Source organism: Budorcas taxicolor, chromosome 19, assembly GCF_023091745.1.
Source record: "Budorcas taxicolor isolate Tak-1 chromosome 19, Takin1.1, whole genome shotgun sequence".
NCBI classification, from domain to species: domain Eukaryota; kingdom Metazoa; phylum Chordata; class Mammalia; order Artiodactyla; family Bovidae; genus Budorcas; species Budorcas taxicolor.
The window spans coordinates 49603118-49619483 of NC_068928.1; the positions used below are offsets into that span (position 1 = coordinate 49603118).

The 16366-nt window shown below is 44.3% G+C and overlaps 1 protein-coding gene across 2 annotated transcripts in view; it reads right to left on the reverse strand.

The window, feature by feature from the left end:
• FOXK2 (forkhead box K2) overlaps positions 1–16366 on the reverse strand; it is a 51263-nt gene that overhangs the window by 6741 nt on the left and 28156 nt on the right. For both annotated transcript variants that reach the window (XR_008201021.1, XM_052657843.1), the window contains exons 4-8: positions 14888–15034; positions 9758–9951; positions 8867–9042; positions 7472–7768; positions 7047–7256 (exon numbers count right to left, since the gene is read on the reverse strand). Coding sequence is in view for 1 of the 2 variants with exons in the window: in XM_052657843.1 (XP_052513803.1) it covers positions 7047–7256; positions 7472–7768; positions 8867–9042; positions 9758–9951; positions 14888–15034 (1024 nt within the window). In the remaining variant the exon portion in view is untranslated. The remainder of the gene's footprint in view (positions 1–7046; positions 7257–7471; positions 7769–8866; positions 9043–9757; positions 9952–14887; positions 15035–16366) is intronic.

The window sequence follows — 16366 nt, forward strand, 5'->3', positions numbered from 1 at the left end:
AAAGAAAAAGTAACTTTAAAAGAGAAAGAAACAGTGGGAAAGAGACACGTTCATAGCGGGAGCTGAAACATGGGGATGGGTGCTACCACACCCTGCTCTACTGGGAGCCAGCATGCCGAATTCAAATACCTTGCTGCTCTGCACAAGCCTGCAAAGGACTGTGAAAGTGCAGAGTGTCGACTTAGGAGTTATAAGTAAGTTTCAGTGATCTGTAAGAAATCTGCAAACATGGCATCCAAGTATGGAGGCTCAAGTGCATGTGTGGGACCACCTCCCAGGGGTCCTGCCAAGCAGCAGCTTCACACCGGGCGGGCGCTGCAGGCAGAGGTGGAATATTGCCCCGGAGGTGATGCCACCTCAGTGCTAGCCTGGCTGCGCCCCCAGGTTCTGGCCCAAGTCCAAGCAGCTCCTGCCTGTGCACCAGCAGAAGGCCATGCTGGTCCCGTGGGCGCCCTGCCTGCTCCATCCACAACCTACACGTGGTTCCCGGAGGAGGCCGGGGGGAGTTAAGAGAGCACACCACTGGGCAGACAGCCCAGGTTTCCACAAAACCCTTTCGCTTCCTCAGCACCAGGACCTGGACCCAGCGAAGCACAGGCTGGAGGCCGGCCAGGGCCAGTTTTTGTGAGACGGGAACAGTACCTGTGAGCATGGCAGAGGCTCTTTAGGATGACAAGTGAAATGCTGCTCATAGGGGAACACTGTCAGCAAGGTAGACTCCTTTCTTCCCCAGACCACCACCCCACAAGCTGGAGGTCAAGGGCAGCAGAATCTCCACAAAGGTGGACTGAATCTGTGACCAGAATTGTGGTCCAGTGCAGAAGAGGCTGAGAAGTGACCTCAGCATGTTGGGCTTTGCGGGGAGCAGTATGACTGGCCCCAGAAAGTGCCAAGAAGAGGTTCCAATACACAATGGCCTGAGCCTGACTTCCAAGTTAATTCTACGAGGCCAGCACTACCCAGACACCAAAGCCAGCCAAAGACCATATGAGAAAACTCAAACCAATATCCTTGATGAATACTGATATAAATATCCTCGAACTAAATACTAGCAAACTGAATTCAATAGCATATTAAAAGGATCACACACCATCACCAAGTGAGATTTATCCCAGAAATGAAAGGGTGGTTTAACATATAAAATCAACTAACAGAATACACTGTTTTGACAGACTAAAGGACAATATAATAACATGTATGATAACCCACAGTTAGACGGCATCCATGCTGAGAGACTGGATGCTTCTCTCAAAATCAAGGATGCTCGTTTGCCAACACTAATCCACACTGTACTGGAAGTCCTACGGGCAGCTGGGCAGGAAAGGGAAACAAAAGGCATCCAAATGGGAAAGGAAGTAAAACTACCTCTACTGGCAGATGATGTAATCTTTATATATAGAAATTCTAACAAATCCACATAAAGAAACCCCCAAATAAAAAATTCACATAATCAGCAAATGTGCAGGGTACAAGATCAACATGCAAAAAAATCAGTTGTATTTCTATACAGTAGCAATGAACAATCTCAAAAGAAAATTATGAAAACAATTCCATTTAGAAAAACATTCAAAAGAAATAGGGAGAATTTTAACCAAGACTTAAACACTATAGGACTTCTATAGTGAAAACTATAAAGCACTGTTGAAGAAATTAAAGAAGACCTAAATAAATGAACAGATATTTCATGCTCAAGGATGAGGGAACTTAATATGTTAAGATGGCAATACTACCCAAAGCAATCTACAGATTTAATGTAATCCTATCAAAATTCCAATATTTCCCCTCAGAATTGGAAAAGCTGATCTTAAAATTCATAATTCCTGACCCCAAAACTTCCTACCAAGCTACAGCAGTCAAAACAGCGTGATTATGGCATAAGGACAGACATAAAAATCAATGAAATAGAACCAAGAGAAATAAACTCATACATCTGAGGTCAACTGATTTTCAGCAGCAGAGCCAAGACCATTTAATGGGGAAACAACAGTCTCTACAACAAGTGGTCCTGGGAAAACTGATCTCCACATGGAAAATATGAAAACAGGCGCTTGCATGAGATACAAGAATTAACTCAAAATAGATCAAAGATCTGAATGTAAGAGCTAAACTCTAAAGCTCTTAGTAGACGAAAACACAGGGGAAGGTGTAGGTCTTCATGACCTGAGGTCTGGCAGTGAATTCTCACCAAAAGCACAAGTAATGAAAGGGAAAGAAACTGGACTTAATCAAACTTAAAAACTTTTGTGCGTTAAAGATACTATCAAGAAAGTGAAAAGACAAACTCACTGAATGGAAGGAAATATTTGCAAATCATATACAAGTATCCTCCCTACGCCCTTCTGTAAAAGTTTCCTTTATGCCACTTTGCTTTTATGAAATAACTACATCACTACCCATTTTCGCTAATGGAAAGAAATCTAAAGAGGATTTTCACTTCTATGCAGAAAGTGGAAAAGCAAAAATAATGTTTACCACGTGTTTTGCAGCAAGCCATTAGAGTCAGCAGCACCCCAAGCAGTGAGTGGCACAGCCAAACTCCTCCCCAGGAACCACACTCCATCTCGGCATCAAGACAGCTGAGCTTTGAACTGTGTCTGTGAGCATGTGTGCTCTATCTTGACTCATTTTGTACATCCGTTAGCTAGACATGTTCTCAGGTTTCACGGGAACTCTCTACTTTTGGATAGCAGGGGATACCTGTATCTGATCAGGATCTAAGTTTCTAGAATATATAAAGAGTTCCTATAACTCAACAACAAAGACAAACCCACTTTAGAAAAAGACAGTGTAAGGATTTAGACATTTCTTCAAAGATGCTACAAAATAACCAACGAGCACATGAAAAGATGCTCAATGTCATCAGTCCGATGCTCAACATCATTAGTCACGAAGGAAACACAAATAAAAACCACAATTACGATGACCATGATCAAAAATAAAAGGAGAAAACATCAAGCGAGGTTGAAAAATAGAACCCTTATACATCACTGAGGATGGAATGTTAAATTGCTGTGCCTGTTGTGGAAATCAGTTTGATGGCTACTCAATAAAGTAAACACAGATTTACCATACAACTCAGCAATTTCACTTCTAGGTATACACCCAAAAGAAATGAAAACAAGGATTCAAACCAATACTTTACACCAACGTAATAGCATTATTCCAAATAGCCAGAAGGTGGAAACAACCCAACTGCCCACCAACTGATGAATGAGTCAACAAAATGGAAACACATTCAGCCAAGGAGTGATGCACTGACGCACACCGCGACATGCACGAACCTCGAAACGTTAAAGAGGCCAGGTAACAGAAGCCACAGTTCTTATGGTTCCATTTACAGGAAATATCCAGCACAGGTAAATCCACAGAGACAAAGTAGATTAGTGGTTACCAGGGACTAAGGTAAGTGGGGAATGAGGAGTAACTGCTTAACAGGTATGAGGTTTCCTTTTGGGGTGATGAAAATGCTTTTCAACTAGTTAGAGGTGATGTCTTCAAAATACTGTCAATGTGTTTAATGCCACTGAACTGCATACTTTAAAATGGTAAATTTTGCATGTATATTTTACCACAATTTTTAAAAAGTACATATTATTTGAATCCTAAGGAGAAAAGAATTTGTTTTTAAAACTGTAATAATGGTATTGTGCTTATGTATTAAAAGAGAGTTCTTATCTTTTAGAGATGCATGCTCAAACAGGGAATGACATACCTGGGTGGGAGCAGACAGGGCAGATGGGGAATATGAACAAGGTAGGCTATGACCTGATTTCCAGAATGTCTGTCATTTTCCACAATAAAAAGTTGAAATATCAAACCTTCTGATTTTCAAAATTCATTAGTAACAGGCACACCTTTCTCAAGAGTGATTTTCAAGAGTAAAAGAGGCCACAGCTGGGTCATACAGCATCCACCCAACACCAGTTTTCAGGAAAACCACCATCTCCACTTGCCCACACAATCTTCCTAAAGCTGATCTGCCACCTCCTCCCTCCTCCCCTTTCTTAAGAGCCCCTCTCTAAAGCCACTCAACTGTGCTGGTTCGGGAATGAAAATGTCAAGATGGAGCCTGAAACCAAGGAAGAGTGAAAACACTGGCACTGTGAACCTCAATTACTACTGACTAGGTAGCAAACTCTTCTGGACCAAGTGATTTCTAAGTGAAAGACTGAGACTAAACTGACGGAGAACCAATAAAATTTCCCACTACCAGATAATTTAAAATAGTTTTTGCTGAAAGATGACTAAAACTGGAAGGAGTTTCAGCATTTCTTCTATCCTTCCTTCTTCTAAGCAGGAACAAGGTCTCTGAGGGCTGACCCAGCACTTTCCTTACTGTTGCCAGCAGTGATCATCAGTATAATTGTGTGGTTTTCTTTAAAGCCCAGATGTATTGAGAAATGCATCTTTACTAAAAATGAATGAATGAATAAATTGATTTATTTGACCATGCCATGCAGCTTATAGAATCTTAGTTCCCCAACCAGGGACTGGACCTGCTCCCTCAGCAGTGAAAGCTCGGAGTCCTAGCCACTAAACTGCAAGGGAATTCCCAAATACAATTTTTAAAGAATTAAAATTTTGGTTTTGGAAGGACTGATGCTGAAACTCCAATACTCTGGCCACCTGATGCGAAGAACTGACTCATTTGAAAAGACCCTGATGCTGGGAAGGATTGAAGGCGAGAGGAGAAGTGGACTGTATAGGCTGAGATGGTTGGATGGCATCACTGAGTCAATGGACATGAGTCTGAGTAAACTCGGGGAGTTGATGATGGACAGGGAGGTATGGCATGCTGCAGTCCATGGCGTCGCGAAGAGTTGGACACAACTGAGCGACTGAACTGAACTGAATTTTGGTTTTGAACAATTCTTCAGTTACAACAATTGATAAGTGAATCCTTATAGTCACAGATAATTAAATCTTTAATATTTCTACATTTTGCTGTTGCAGAGAAAAGATGTACTCAGTAAATGACATTCAATCATAAAGTATATGGCATTAGCACAAAATCTGTGGGGGGCATGGGACTTAGCCATGAGGATGCATGAGCCTGCCTATCTGTGTACTGATATATGGGTGAAGTGAAAAGTGAAAGTCACTCAGTCGTGTCCACCTCTTTGCAACCCCATGGACTATACAGCCCATGGAATTCTCCAGGCCAGAATATTGGAGTGGGTAGCCTTTCCCTTCTCCAGGGGATCTTCTCAACCCAGGGATTGAATCCAGGTCTCCCACATTGCAAGTGGATTCTTTACCAGCTGAGCCACATGGGAAAAGTGGGTATCAAATCAAGACAGTATTCAGAGCCAGGAGCACATTTAAACGAATGATGTGTTTTTTTAAAACATCAGTAATGGGAATTCCCTGGTGGTCCAGTGTTTAGAACTTTGTGCTTTCACTGCTAAGGGAGAGGGTTCAATCTCTGGTCAGGGAACTAAGCTCCTATAAACTGCAATGTGCAGTGAAAAATAGTAGCAATAAAAATTAAACATCAATATTTTTAATAGTGGAAAATTTAATTACTTGCTTATTAAATTTATGAAGAAAAATTTTAGATACCAATTTAAATATGTGAAAGGGACACTCAGTTTTTTTAACTCCTTAGACAGGTAGACATAAAAGGTTCCTGATATGCACAGTGCTTCTTGGAAGGTCTGCAACACGTGAGAAATGTACATTCTTCAGCCCCAGGCCAGATCTGCTCAACTGGGGACTCTGGGACAGAGCCCTTGAGTGATTCTAAGGCACATGATGTCTGGGAATCACTGGCCCACACCATGTCTTCATGACTTAAGACAGAGAGGAACAGCTCAGACCAGAAATGGACCGTCCACCTCAACACCATCTGCTTCCAGCCACGCCAAGGGTCACCAGGTCTGCCACATCTGGACCACCTGTGACAATGAAGTTACTCACAGAGAAAAGAAAAATGAGGCCTGAGAAACTCTTACTTAGGAGACACATGGCTTGAGGAAGAAAGCATTTTAAATGGGCAACTGGTTGCAAATTTCCCAATTTATCCACAGGTGGCATGTTATCTATTATTTAAAAACAAAAAACTCTCGGTGGTTAATCTTCCCTAGAAAACATTACAGATCTTGTCTGTAATGTTACAATAGAGATCTGCCTACAGATCTCTGTTAAATTCAGGGAGGAGCAGGGGGAAGTGGAATCACATGAGGTGTCCCAGGTCTCCATCCCTTAATAGCTCAGTAAGGATTCAGAGGTCAACATAATCAAGCCTTCTGTTCCCCACCCTCTTTCAGAGAACCTATCTCTGGGCACAAAGAGCTAGTTTGAGCCAATAGCTTCTGATTCTACTGCTTGAGGTCCTGCAGCTGAATCACAACAGCCCACAATGTGGACAGCACGCACTTTACATACCTGAGTGAAAACCCACTGCTAAGATGTCTGCACACAAGCTCCAAGGACCCAAAAATCTTGAGTTGACTCAACAGCCAGCTGGACTCCTACCCTTCACACTGCTCCACGGAACTGGATGGAAGGAGGTTCTCTGTTTTCTGATTTAAAAGCCAAGCTCCCTTAAGCTCATCTATGTCAGAACATTCATGTGGAACCATGTCAACAGGGCTCCTGAGGGCCTTCAGAACAAAGAGCACAGCAGATACTCTCAAGCAGCCCCTGCCCCAGGGGAGGGCACTGCCTCTGGAGTCAGCTGAGACGCCCCCAAGGGGCAGTACGAAGTCAGGGTCCACCATCCAGCCGCCAGGCTGTTTCCAGGCCACACCTAGATGGCTACAAAAGGCGGGAGTGTTTTCATCTCTCTAGGTACTTAGAAATGCTTTCCTCTTCAGATAGCTCCTCCAATGGGAATTACATGGGAGCCAATTCCCACAGCTACTTCCCAGCTACTTCCTATTCCGTTTCCAATAGTTTAGAAATGCAAACATTTCTTCAGAAAAAATAAAAATGAGAACTGTAATAGAACGAAAACCTTGAACACCACGCTTCATAAAAGGAGAGCAGAGGACCTTTTCACTCACATTACTGGCACCCAGTTACCCACGGGGGACACTGCTTACCATTGTTCACCTGGCCGTGGACAGCGGCGGGGATTGGCACCACGTGAGTCCCGTTTTGTGTTACAGTTTTTATTGGAAGCTGGTGCTGACCTAGAGGTGCCTGCTGCACTATGGTGACCGTCTGGACAGGGGTGGTCTGTGACGTCTGAATGATCCGGCCAGCAGCACCTAATGTGGCATGGCTAATCGCAGGGATAGGTTCTACTTTCACTAAATTCAAAGAAAAGAGAAAAAAAATGACATCAACTAATATTACTGGGTAGCTTACAGAACTCTCACTAATTTAAAGCAAAGCAAACCAGGTGGCGAACATCCCTGCTCCAGCATAACGTTACGTAACATGTTAGCAAAGGGTCAGGTGAACGAGGCTGGCAGGTTTTTAAAAGCTTGAAAAACTGCCCAAAGCGACTGCCTCTACTGCTTACCTTTTACTTCTCTGTGGTCTCCATTCTCTTGTGGCTCCACCTTCGGGGGGGCCAGCACAGCTGCCTGAGTGACCACAGCCTGTCCTGCGACGGTGTATGTGTTTGCTGGGGCCAGTCCAGCCACGCTGGTGACAGACACCGCTGGGATCTGGTGGACGACGTGAACCGTCTGCACCACGGGCTGCTGGGAAGTCGAGGTGGTCACAGGGGCGGCGACAGTGTAGGTGACAGGCTTGATCGTCGGTGGCAGTGGTCGCTGCACGGCGATTAAGACGGGCTGACTAGACAGAGGTGAGCCTGCCGAGGACGGGAGCGGAGGTGAGGCTCAGGTATCCCAAACCAACTAACTGACCCCTCAGTTGCAACCTACAGGCTGATTTAAGAAAACAGGAGGTGGCCCCTTTCATCTGGTAATAATGCAGTCATTCAGAATGAAAGAAATGACATATTTAATGGGGATAGTTAATGTATATCTAACTGCTAAAAATGCAATCTCTGCTTTGTTCAGATTCTCTTTTCTTTGGCCACACCTTATGGCATGAGGGATCTTAGTTCCCCAACCAGTGATCAAACCCATGCTCCCTGCAGTGGAAGTGTGGAGTCTTAACCCCCGGACCGCCAGGGATGTCCCTGTTCAGATTTCTTCTAACACTTCTTCCCACAGTTCTCGCCTCATGAAAAAGAAAACATCAACACAGGATATGGGAAGGAGCTGCCCAATGAGGCCTGAAGGAGGGGGCCATGCTCCCTGGTATCGAAGTCTCCATCTCATGACAGGTGTGGAGAAGCAGGAAGCGTGGAGACAGAGCTGTCCACCAGCAGCCCTGCCAGCCTCTGCTCTTTCTGGTTTGGGCATTTGGGCTCCAACAGCAGGAACTACAGATGGGGGCTGGCAGGGGTTGTTGCCAGCATGGCCAGGAACTCCAAAATATCAAAATGCACATTTTGCCAACCAAGTAGGAACCATAACAGAATTACCTTGAACACATTTTCACACTACTTTTTTTTTTAATTCCCCAGGGCAACACATTTTTATTCCACATTACAACTTTGTATGTACACTAGGAAATAAGTCACCTACCTACTAAATAGACATTTATTTCCTGACAGTGTCTACTTTGTCTAATTTATGTTATTTCTTTTTGAGGGAATTCTTTTTCATAAACTTATGAATGATGAAACAATTGAGCAACAGGTTAATTCTAAAATTCTTCAGGTACCTACACATACGAGTTAACAAAGAATGTTAACTGATTAGGAAAAAAAAAACAGAACACAGTGCAGTTAGCTTCTCAGAGCCTATCAGGCACAAGGCTCAAAGGCTCCAAGGCCTCTGGATCACACGCTCATCTGACCCGTCCCTCTCCCACCACACCTGCCCTCTGCGCATCTTACCTGGTGCACTCTGGGCAAACCGCGCCTCCTGGATGACAGCGAGTTTGGGCTGTGAGGCACCAGGCTCGGGCTCCAGAGGGGCTGGCGAACCTTCCCGGGACAGGCTCTCAGGGGTCTGGGCACCACTGGAGTGAGCAGACAGCACTCCAGCATGATTGGGAGAGGCTGGAGCACTTCTGTACGACCAAAAAGAAGACAATGGATTTTTACAATAAAGCACTCAAGCTACCCCGTTGTTTTTAGTAAGCGTATATTGCAAAAAGGGGTGTCATTTGTCTTCTGCCAACCAACTATAGTTCTTAAGTCTTACTTTCTGTGTGACGCCTATAACCTGAGGCACTCAACAAGGCTGGCACGGCTGGGACAGAGCCACTGTGTGCAGGACTGGCTGCCTCTCTAAGCAGCTCTCACCCACAGCCAGGCAGCAGGAGCCGGCAGCCTGCAAGTGGAGCTGGCTGGGTCTCAAGACTTACATTACAGCCATTTCTTTTTTCATTTCAAAACGCAGAGTAACTATTAATGAAGCTAAAAATGAAACAGCAAAGATGTAGCTTTAAAGAGCTTCTCACATGCCAAGGAAAAGGAAGAAACTATCAACATGGCATCGTCATATTGCCGACTCATCATATTGACAATATGCATTCAATGAAGCAACAATGCTACACAGGAATACAATTTAAATAAAACTTTATAATCTGAATTGTTTTAGCACTAGAAACAAAAATACATGAGAGGCATCCAACACTTCTTTTTTTCCCAAATCCCCAGCCCAACATTTAATCATAATGCATTTGGTAATTCCTTCATTTTCAAAAGGAAAATTTACCAATACATCAAAGGTAAATCCACTGATCATTAAGAGAGGTCTTTTTGTTTGTCTTTTTTCCTTACCTAGACGAGAGCGGTCCCAGAGGGGTTCTAAAGCAAGGCACGCCCCTAGGCCGTCTTTTCCTAAAAGCCTGCTCTATTAATTTGCTTTCAGAGGCAGGATCTATCCTCCAGAATGAGCCTTTGCCTGGTTCTTCCTGGGAACGTGGTACTTTGATGAAATAACGATTCAGAGAGAGATTGTGGCGAATTGAATTCTATGAAACATAAAAAAATACGTAGAATTCATATATTTCTTTGCTGAGAAATAAAAGTGTGCCCCAGTTTTAGTGCCCTGAAAAGGTCCTGTAGCTCTGTGCTGGAAGAAACCGGCCCTCCCCGAAGTGCAGGAGGAGCTGCGGGCATGACCACTCAGAGGCTGCCAGGCAGCTTCTACAGAGGACATGGGGCACTGTCAACAGCATGGCAGGGTGGGCACTGGCAGGCAAGGAAGGGAACTAGGGCATGGAGAAGAGGAGAGAAATCTATACCACACGAAAAGAGGCTACTTCCAATGGGAAAAGCATCAACTTCTACCTTTTTACCAGGTAGGAAATCAAGGGCTATCACTGTGACCTCTCTCCTTTTGGAGACGAACAGTGTCGAGAACAGCCATCTCTTTAAAATATTTTTTTTATCAGTACAAAATTAACTTATAGAATCCATCACAGCTTTTAAAATGAATTAATCTGCTATAAGGTATTTGGCAAACTAGCAAAGGAAAAAAAAAAATGAGCCAAAGTTTCAGAAATATTATTGACACCATCTTCCAGTCAAAGAACTTCCATATACTTTGATCCGCAAAATAATCTCGTGAAGCACATGGAGAAATTTTCTCAATCCCTAGGTCCATTCTTCTTTCTATTACAAAAAACTCAGCTCACAGTTTACGCATGACTTGAGGAGACCTCTCTGCTGCACCCAAATTGGAGACCTCCAAAAGCTCAGGAAAAGCTGGATGGAAGTCACGCATTCAGATCATTTTGTGAACTTATATTAGTGTTAAAGTTGAAAATTAATGGATTAAATTACTAAAATTTCAACTCAAACTAAAATTCTGGGTTATCAAAAAATTATTTCTAAGTTCTCCAATTAACTTTCTAATAGAACTGTCAGCCATAACCTAAAATTCTGAATTGCCAGAGGTGGCTCAGAAATCCAAGTAAGTCAAATACTACTTTGCAACCAATCTAAGGGACTATTCAAGAACCACACCAAAAAAAAAAAAAAAAAAAAAAAAAAAGAACCACACCAGTCACAGGCCACGACAAATCACCAACGCCTATGGACATCAATCATCTCATCGGCAAGATGAAGGGACAGGCTAGGCTGTGTCTGATTTGTGAAGACTGTTTATAAGGAAATGTATTATATTAGATTCAGAATATTTCCATAACCACAAAGATACTTGCTATGATGTTCTATTACAGGGTCTGGCTGATAATCAACCAAGCCCTACTGGCAAATCCCTCCAGAAAATCTAATCTATTCTTGGTGTCCCCATCAAGACAGAGAAGGCAGTCCTCTGTCTGCACTCAGACCTTTTGAGTGTGGAGTAGAAGGCAGATCCTAAGAAAAAAGAGTGAGAAAAGCCAGTCCAGAAATAAGAGTGGAGGACACTCGCACTGTGAACTGGATTTGAGGGTGCAGAGTTCTGGGCTGCACCACGGGAAGCCGGCACTCAGACAGGAGCTCAGAAGAGACTGCCTAGCCCCCGTGCTGAGTGACGCATGACAAGGGCAGTGCTGAGCCCCACGTGAAGGCGGGAACTGCACCGACGAGGTGAAGCAGGCTCACATTCATGTTGTTAGGAGGAGAAAGGGAGGTTAGCACAGCGGCGATCTGAAGGCAGGAAACGCCACTTCAGGGGTTGGGGCGCTAGGGGTTCTATTCACTGACAAAAGTCAGGACCAGGGTCAGCAACACAGCGGCTGTTACCCCTCATACCACCACAAGCTGTATGGTCAGTCCTTAGGTCAGGGAGTTGTTATTTTCTGTTCTGAACCCAGTCTGCACCATCAAAAGAGGGCCTAAATTCTCCTCCACTCTGACAACAATCCCACAGACAAATGAGCCCAATTAATGGTCGTCTGTGATTCTCCAGCCAACAAGACTCTAGACAATATGAAGAGGTATTAAGAAATATTTGACACATACACAGAAATTGTATTTCTAAGGTGAAAGGAAAGGCCTTTGTAATTTGATCAAATCAAGCTACACACATTAAGATGACACTGATTTGATTCCAGTGACTCAGATTGTTATGAAGTATTCAGAGAAAAGGTGGGTTATTATTTAAAACTAAATATGAAGAAAAGGATCTGCAATACTTTGCACATTCTCTTTCCTCCAAATTCTCCCCAGCAGAGGCTGCTTCCCGGAACCCAGCTGAGGAGGGGAGGGCACAGGGGCGGTCACTTGCACCTGTTGTACTGCCCTCCCTGAGCGCTTCCAGCCTTCCTGCCCAGAACGCAGTTTCTGTCTGTTAGCCCCACTCAGCACTGAGCACTTGCCAGTGTGTATTCTGTGTAGTAAGAACTTGTAAAGAAATTCACAGGAAGAACTTTCTAAAGGAGAGTCCAATGTGTAGGGTGCAGTTGAGCACAAGTCACTCCCTCTGCTCTCAGAAACCAGCTCTGATCCTTTGAGGGGCCAAGAGAACCAGAATTCTCAAACTTCTGAGGCACAACAAATACCTCTGTTCTGAGTAGGGTAAAATTATAAGTCATAACAAAGTAAAACATTTTGGCATAAGCAGGCAACCAAAGTAGATAAATATGCCATCCCCCAGCTAGTGGCATTATTCAGACCATCTTGCTCTACCGTCAAATTTGCTCCAGACTAATCAAAAACCTTTGCCATGGGTAGACTGCAAAATACATAAAGTAAGGAGCCACGGACTTCCATTAAGTGCTCAGGACTGGTATAGTGGGAGGAGTCCACACACGTCATCTTAGAAACTGAGGTGGAGGGAAGGATTCAAGCTCTAAGAAGCACAGCACTGCCGCCTCCTCTGACCCACTGGGGGTGGCAGGATGCAGTCTGCAAACCCCCGATTGAAAAATGCGCTGTTTTGGTTGACAGCTGGGTGTTTTGTTTTTTTCTTCCCCCTTAAAAGAGAAAGGATCTGGGTCTTTTATGAAACAAGGTTGCGAACTCCTTTTGTTTTCAGCCTGGAGAGAGGGAACAGGAATGAGCCTTCTGTGTAGAGACTGCAACTGCAGTCCCTCAGGATGGGCAGCTCAGAGTCCAATGACAGAAAAGGACACAAACAAGCCTGCTGGGGAGAGCAAGGACTGCTGAGGACAGGAATCTGAGTGCACGTCCATAAACTAAAGAAGGCTGGAGCAGGAAAAGTCATTTCCCGCTAAAATAACCGGGGCAGGTACACAGCGTCTCAGGAGCAGCCTTTCACAGGCAAGAGGCACAGTCATCCTTGTGACCTTTATATGGGCAGAAAAGATGTTTCAATAAAAAGTGTTAATGACAGTTTGTAACTCTCAGTTCTAAGTAGGCTGTGAAGTCAGTTTAGGAGGCAGCAGCAATCTGTGCTTAGGGGTCACCTCCGTGGGCCTCACCTCTCTGTGACCATAGCCCCTCCTGACCTAACTCACTTCCCAGGAGACTAAGGCTAGGAATAGGTTGCCCTTCAGCCTCTAACAAGAAAGCCTTGTAATGCACAGTATCAGTTCTCACATAAATGGATGCTACAAAGCACAGGAAATACAACCAAGAGGGAAACAGAATGTTCAAGTCTGGCCAGGTTTTTCAGAAATACTCCCATTATAGCCTAGCTCACTGGCATTCCAAATTATCAAAATTCTACACAGTGAGGTGCGTGGACCTCTCCCGAGCTCCTGGACAGGGCACTACGTGAGACCTCACCTGCCCGTGCACAGGAAGCTGTGCCCCATGGACACAGACTACTGTCTGCCTCTGCTTCCTTTGTTTTACATTTTCGTAGAAGCACAACCTCACTGTTACAGATTAAAATATGGCAGTGAATACTGTTGGGACTTACTGTACATCATCTTAAGGGACCTGCCAGGTAGCTGAATATGAAAGTGTTTTTCTCGAGCCAGCATTTCCTTCATGGCCAACTAGGAAATGCCACCTGGCTGTGAACAGGAAGGCAGGCAGGACACAGATGCCCTAGCCCAGGAGAGTAGCCTTTACAGACTAAAGATCCTTTACAAAGGAAACAGTCAGGATTTTTATCATAACATGTTTATAGATCTGCAGACAGAAGAAAAAAGTTTTTTACCCTCCATTAAACAGAAAATGGCTTACTCCCCAACCCCTTGGCCAGATTACTTGATTGTGGTTATGGTTCAACAGATGTATTTGTCAAAGAATCATGTACTCATTAACATTCAAAGGAATTCTGTGGCCATTCCTGATTACTTAATGAATTCAAAATTTGTAAACGTATATTTCTTCTCTCTTGATACGCTTTTACCGTTCCACACTTCAAAAACACAAGGAAGAAAAACATATACAATGCAGAGGTTGAAAAACTAAATTAAAAAGCTAAACAATGGAAATACTATGCACCGATTTCCAAATGTCCTCTGAGGAGACCCAGATTCACAGACAGCCTAGGAACAGGCTGTAAGTACAAGTCAACAAGTAGGTAGGCTCCCCAGGTGAGTAGCACTGTGTCCATGTTTTGTGTACTGGCTATCTGGAGGAGGCATCTTTTGAAGAAAGGGTTCCTCAGTAACAGTTTGAAAACCATCTCTGTGCAAAATTCAAAAAGCTATGTATGTTTTCAGAAGTCAATGAGGAAGACAGAAGACCGCCAAAGTAAAGGACGGGCAGGATTTTTAACTCTCCCTCCCTCACTGGTCCAAGACAAACATCTCAAACAACCCATTCCTTTCCCACCCGTGAAGACCACGACAGTAAGAAACAGGGCCGGGGTTTCCTCAGAACCATGGTTCCTTCTGCCATGTGCTAATAAGGAGGTTAGAAAGAGCACGGCAACAGCAGGTGTCCGACACTCCTACTCCCTCAGCACAAGGGACCCTCACTCATCTCACGTTACCTATGCCCCAGCTACATACACAGCCACTCCGTGCCCCTCTCAGCTGTCAACCAGCATATACAAGACATGGAACAGAAACATTTAATAACAAACTGAAAAGGATTTACCTGCCAGCCCTTGTCCGCAGTCCTGTAGTAGGGATAGTTTTTTGTGATGTGCGTATAAATTCCATTTAGGGTGAGTTGTTTATCAGGAGCCATTGTAATCGCTTGTACGATTAATTGTGCATAGGAATAAGGTGGCTTTGAATCATCCTGTATTAAAGTTAAAAAAAAAAAGTATTGAAGTAATCAAAATTTTTATTAAACTTACTGAAGTTCAGGATTCTTGACATTTTTAAGCATTTCTATGATAATACTTGTCTTCCTTCCTATAAAAGTAATATATGATGGGGAGAATTCCCTGGCTGTCCAGTGGCTAGGACTCTGTATTGTCACTGCCCAGGGACTGGGTTTGGCTGTATGTGTGTGGGGTGGGGTGATGGTGGTGGTGGTAGATGTAATATGATGTGAAAGCATTTGGAAAATCTGGAGGAAACAAATGAAGACATGTAGAACAGCAGAAAAAAGAACATTAAAAACACGTAAGGAAAAAGTCCAAAGGGCAAAAACAAAAAGAATAAGAAAACGAGGAAAAACTCAGTAGAATTTCTGGACCTCAGTAGAGTCCAGAGCATGCATGCTGATCCACGCCATAGGCTCATCATGTTGATCTCACAGTCAGGTGAAGAGCTGGGCCAGGCCAGTGGTGGGAACTGGCCTATCTCCCAGGCCCTGGTGGGGGCTCTCCTGCTCACAAGGAGACGGGGCAAGAGCGCTGAACACCAAAGCAGGAGAGTGCTGTCCACTCAGAACCACCAAGAGTCCGTCAAGGGGCGCCTCTCGTAAGAAAACCCAAGCAGACGAGAGCACCAGGAGCCAGACTCGGGGTTCCCACACCGGCGTCCAAGGCATCCGGGCAGGCACTGCTCAGGTGTGCAGGGCCGCCGGCACTCCTGGTCCCAGCGTACTCAGACATACCAGGGCTCTTTGCCATTGGGACGACTCCGAACCGCATACACACGCACAAGCCCACTGGGGAGAGGGTGTACCTCTCTCTGGCTGTGAACTACACATATCAACAAAACATAACATTGAATGCAAACAGTAAACTGCAAAACAATACATTCAAGATGATACTCCTTATAAAGAAACGAACAATTTAGATATTGTTTAGAGAGAAACACAGCTGGCTGGAGCATGTTCTCTGCACAGAGAGACTGAATCACCCAGCACCTCACTTTCGAACAGCTGGCATTTACTGAGCACTTGGGCCAGGCACTGCCCTGTCTGTCCTCTGAATGTGCTCACCCTGAGTTACAGGACAGGGATGGTGGAGCGACTGAGCTGGAGTCCTACCAGGCAAGAGCATAAAGCCTTCCTCACTGTGCTTATGCTGCTGTGTGGGTTTCTTTTTTTATCTTTCTTCTATACATTTCCATTAAAAAAAAAACAAAACTGTAATAGACAGGAAAGCCCACAATATATCCGTATCAGCCAAAAACAAATTTTTATAAAGTGACCAACAGTACAACCAATGCTAGGTCG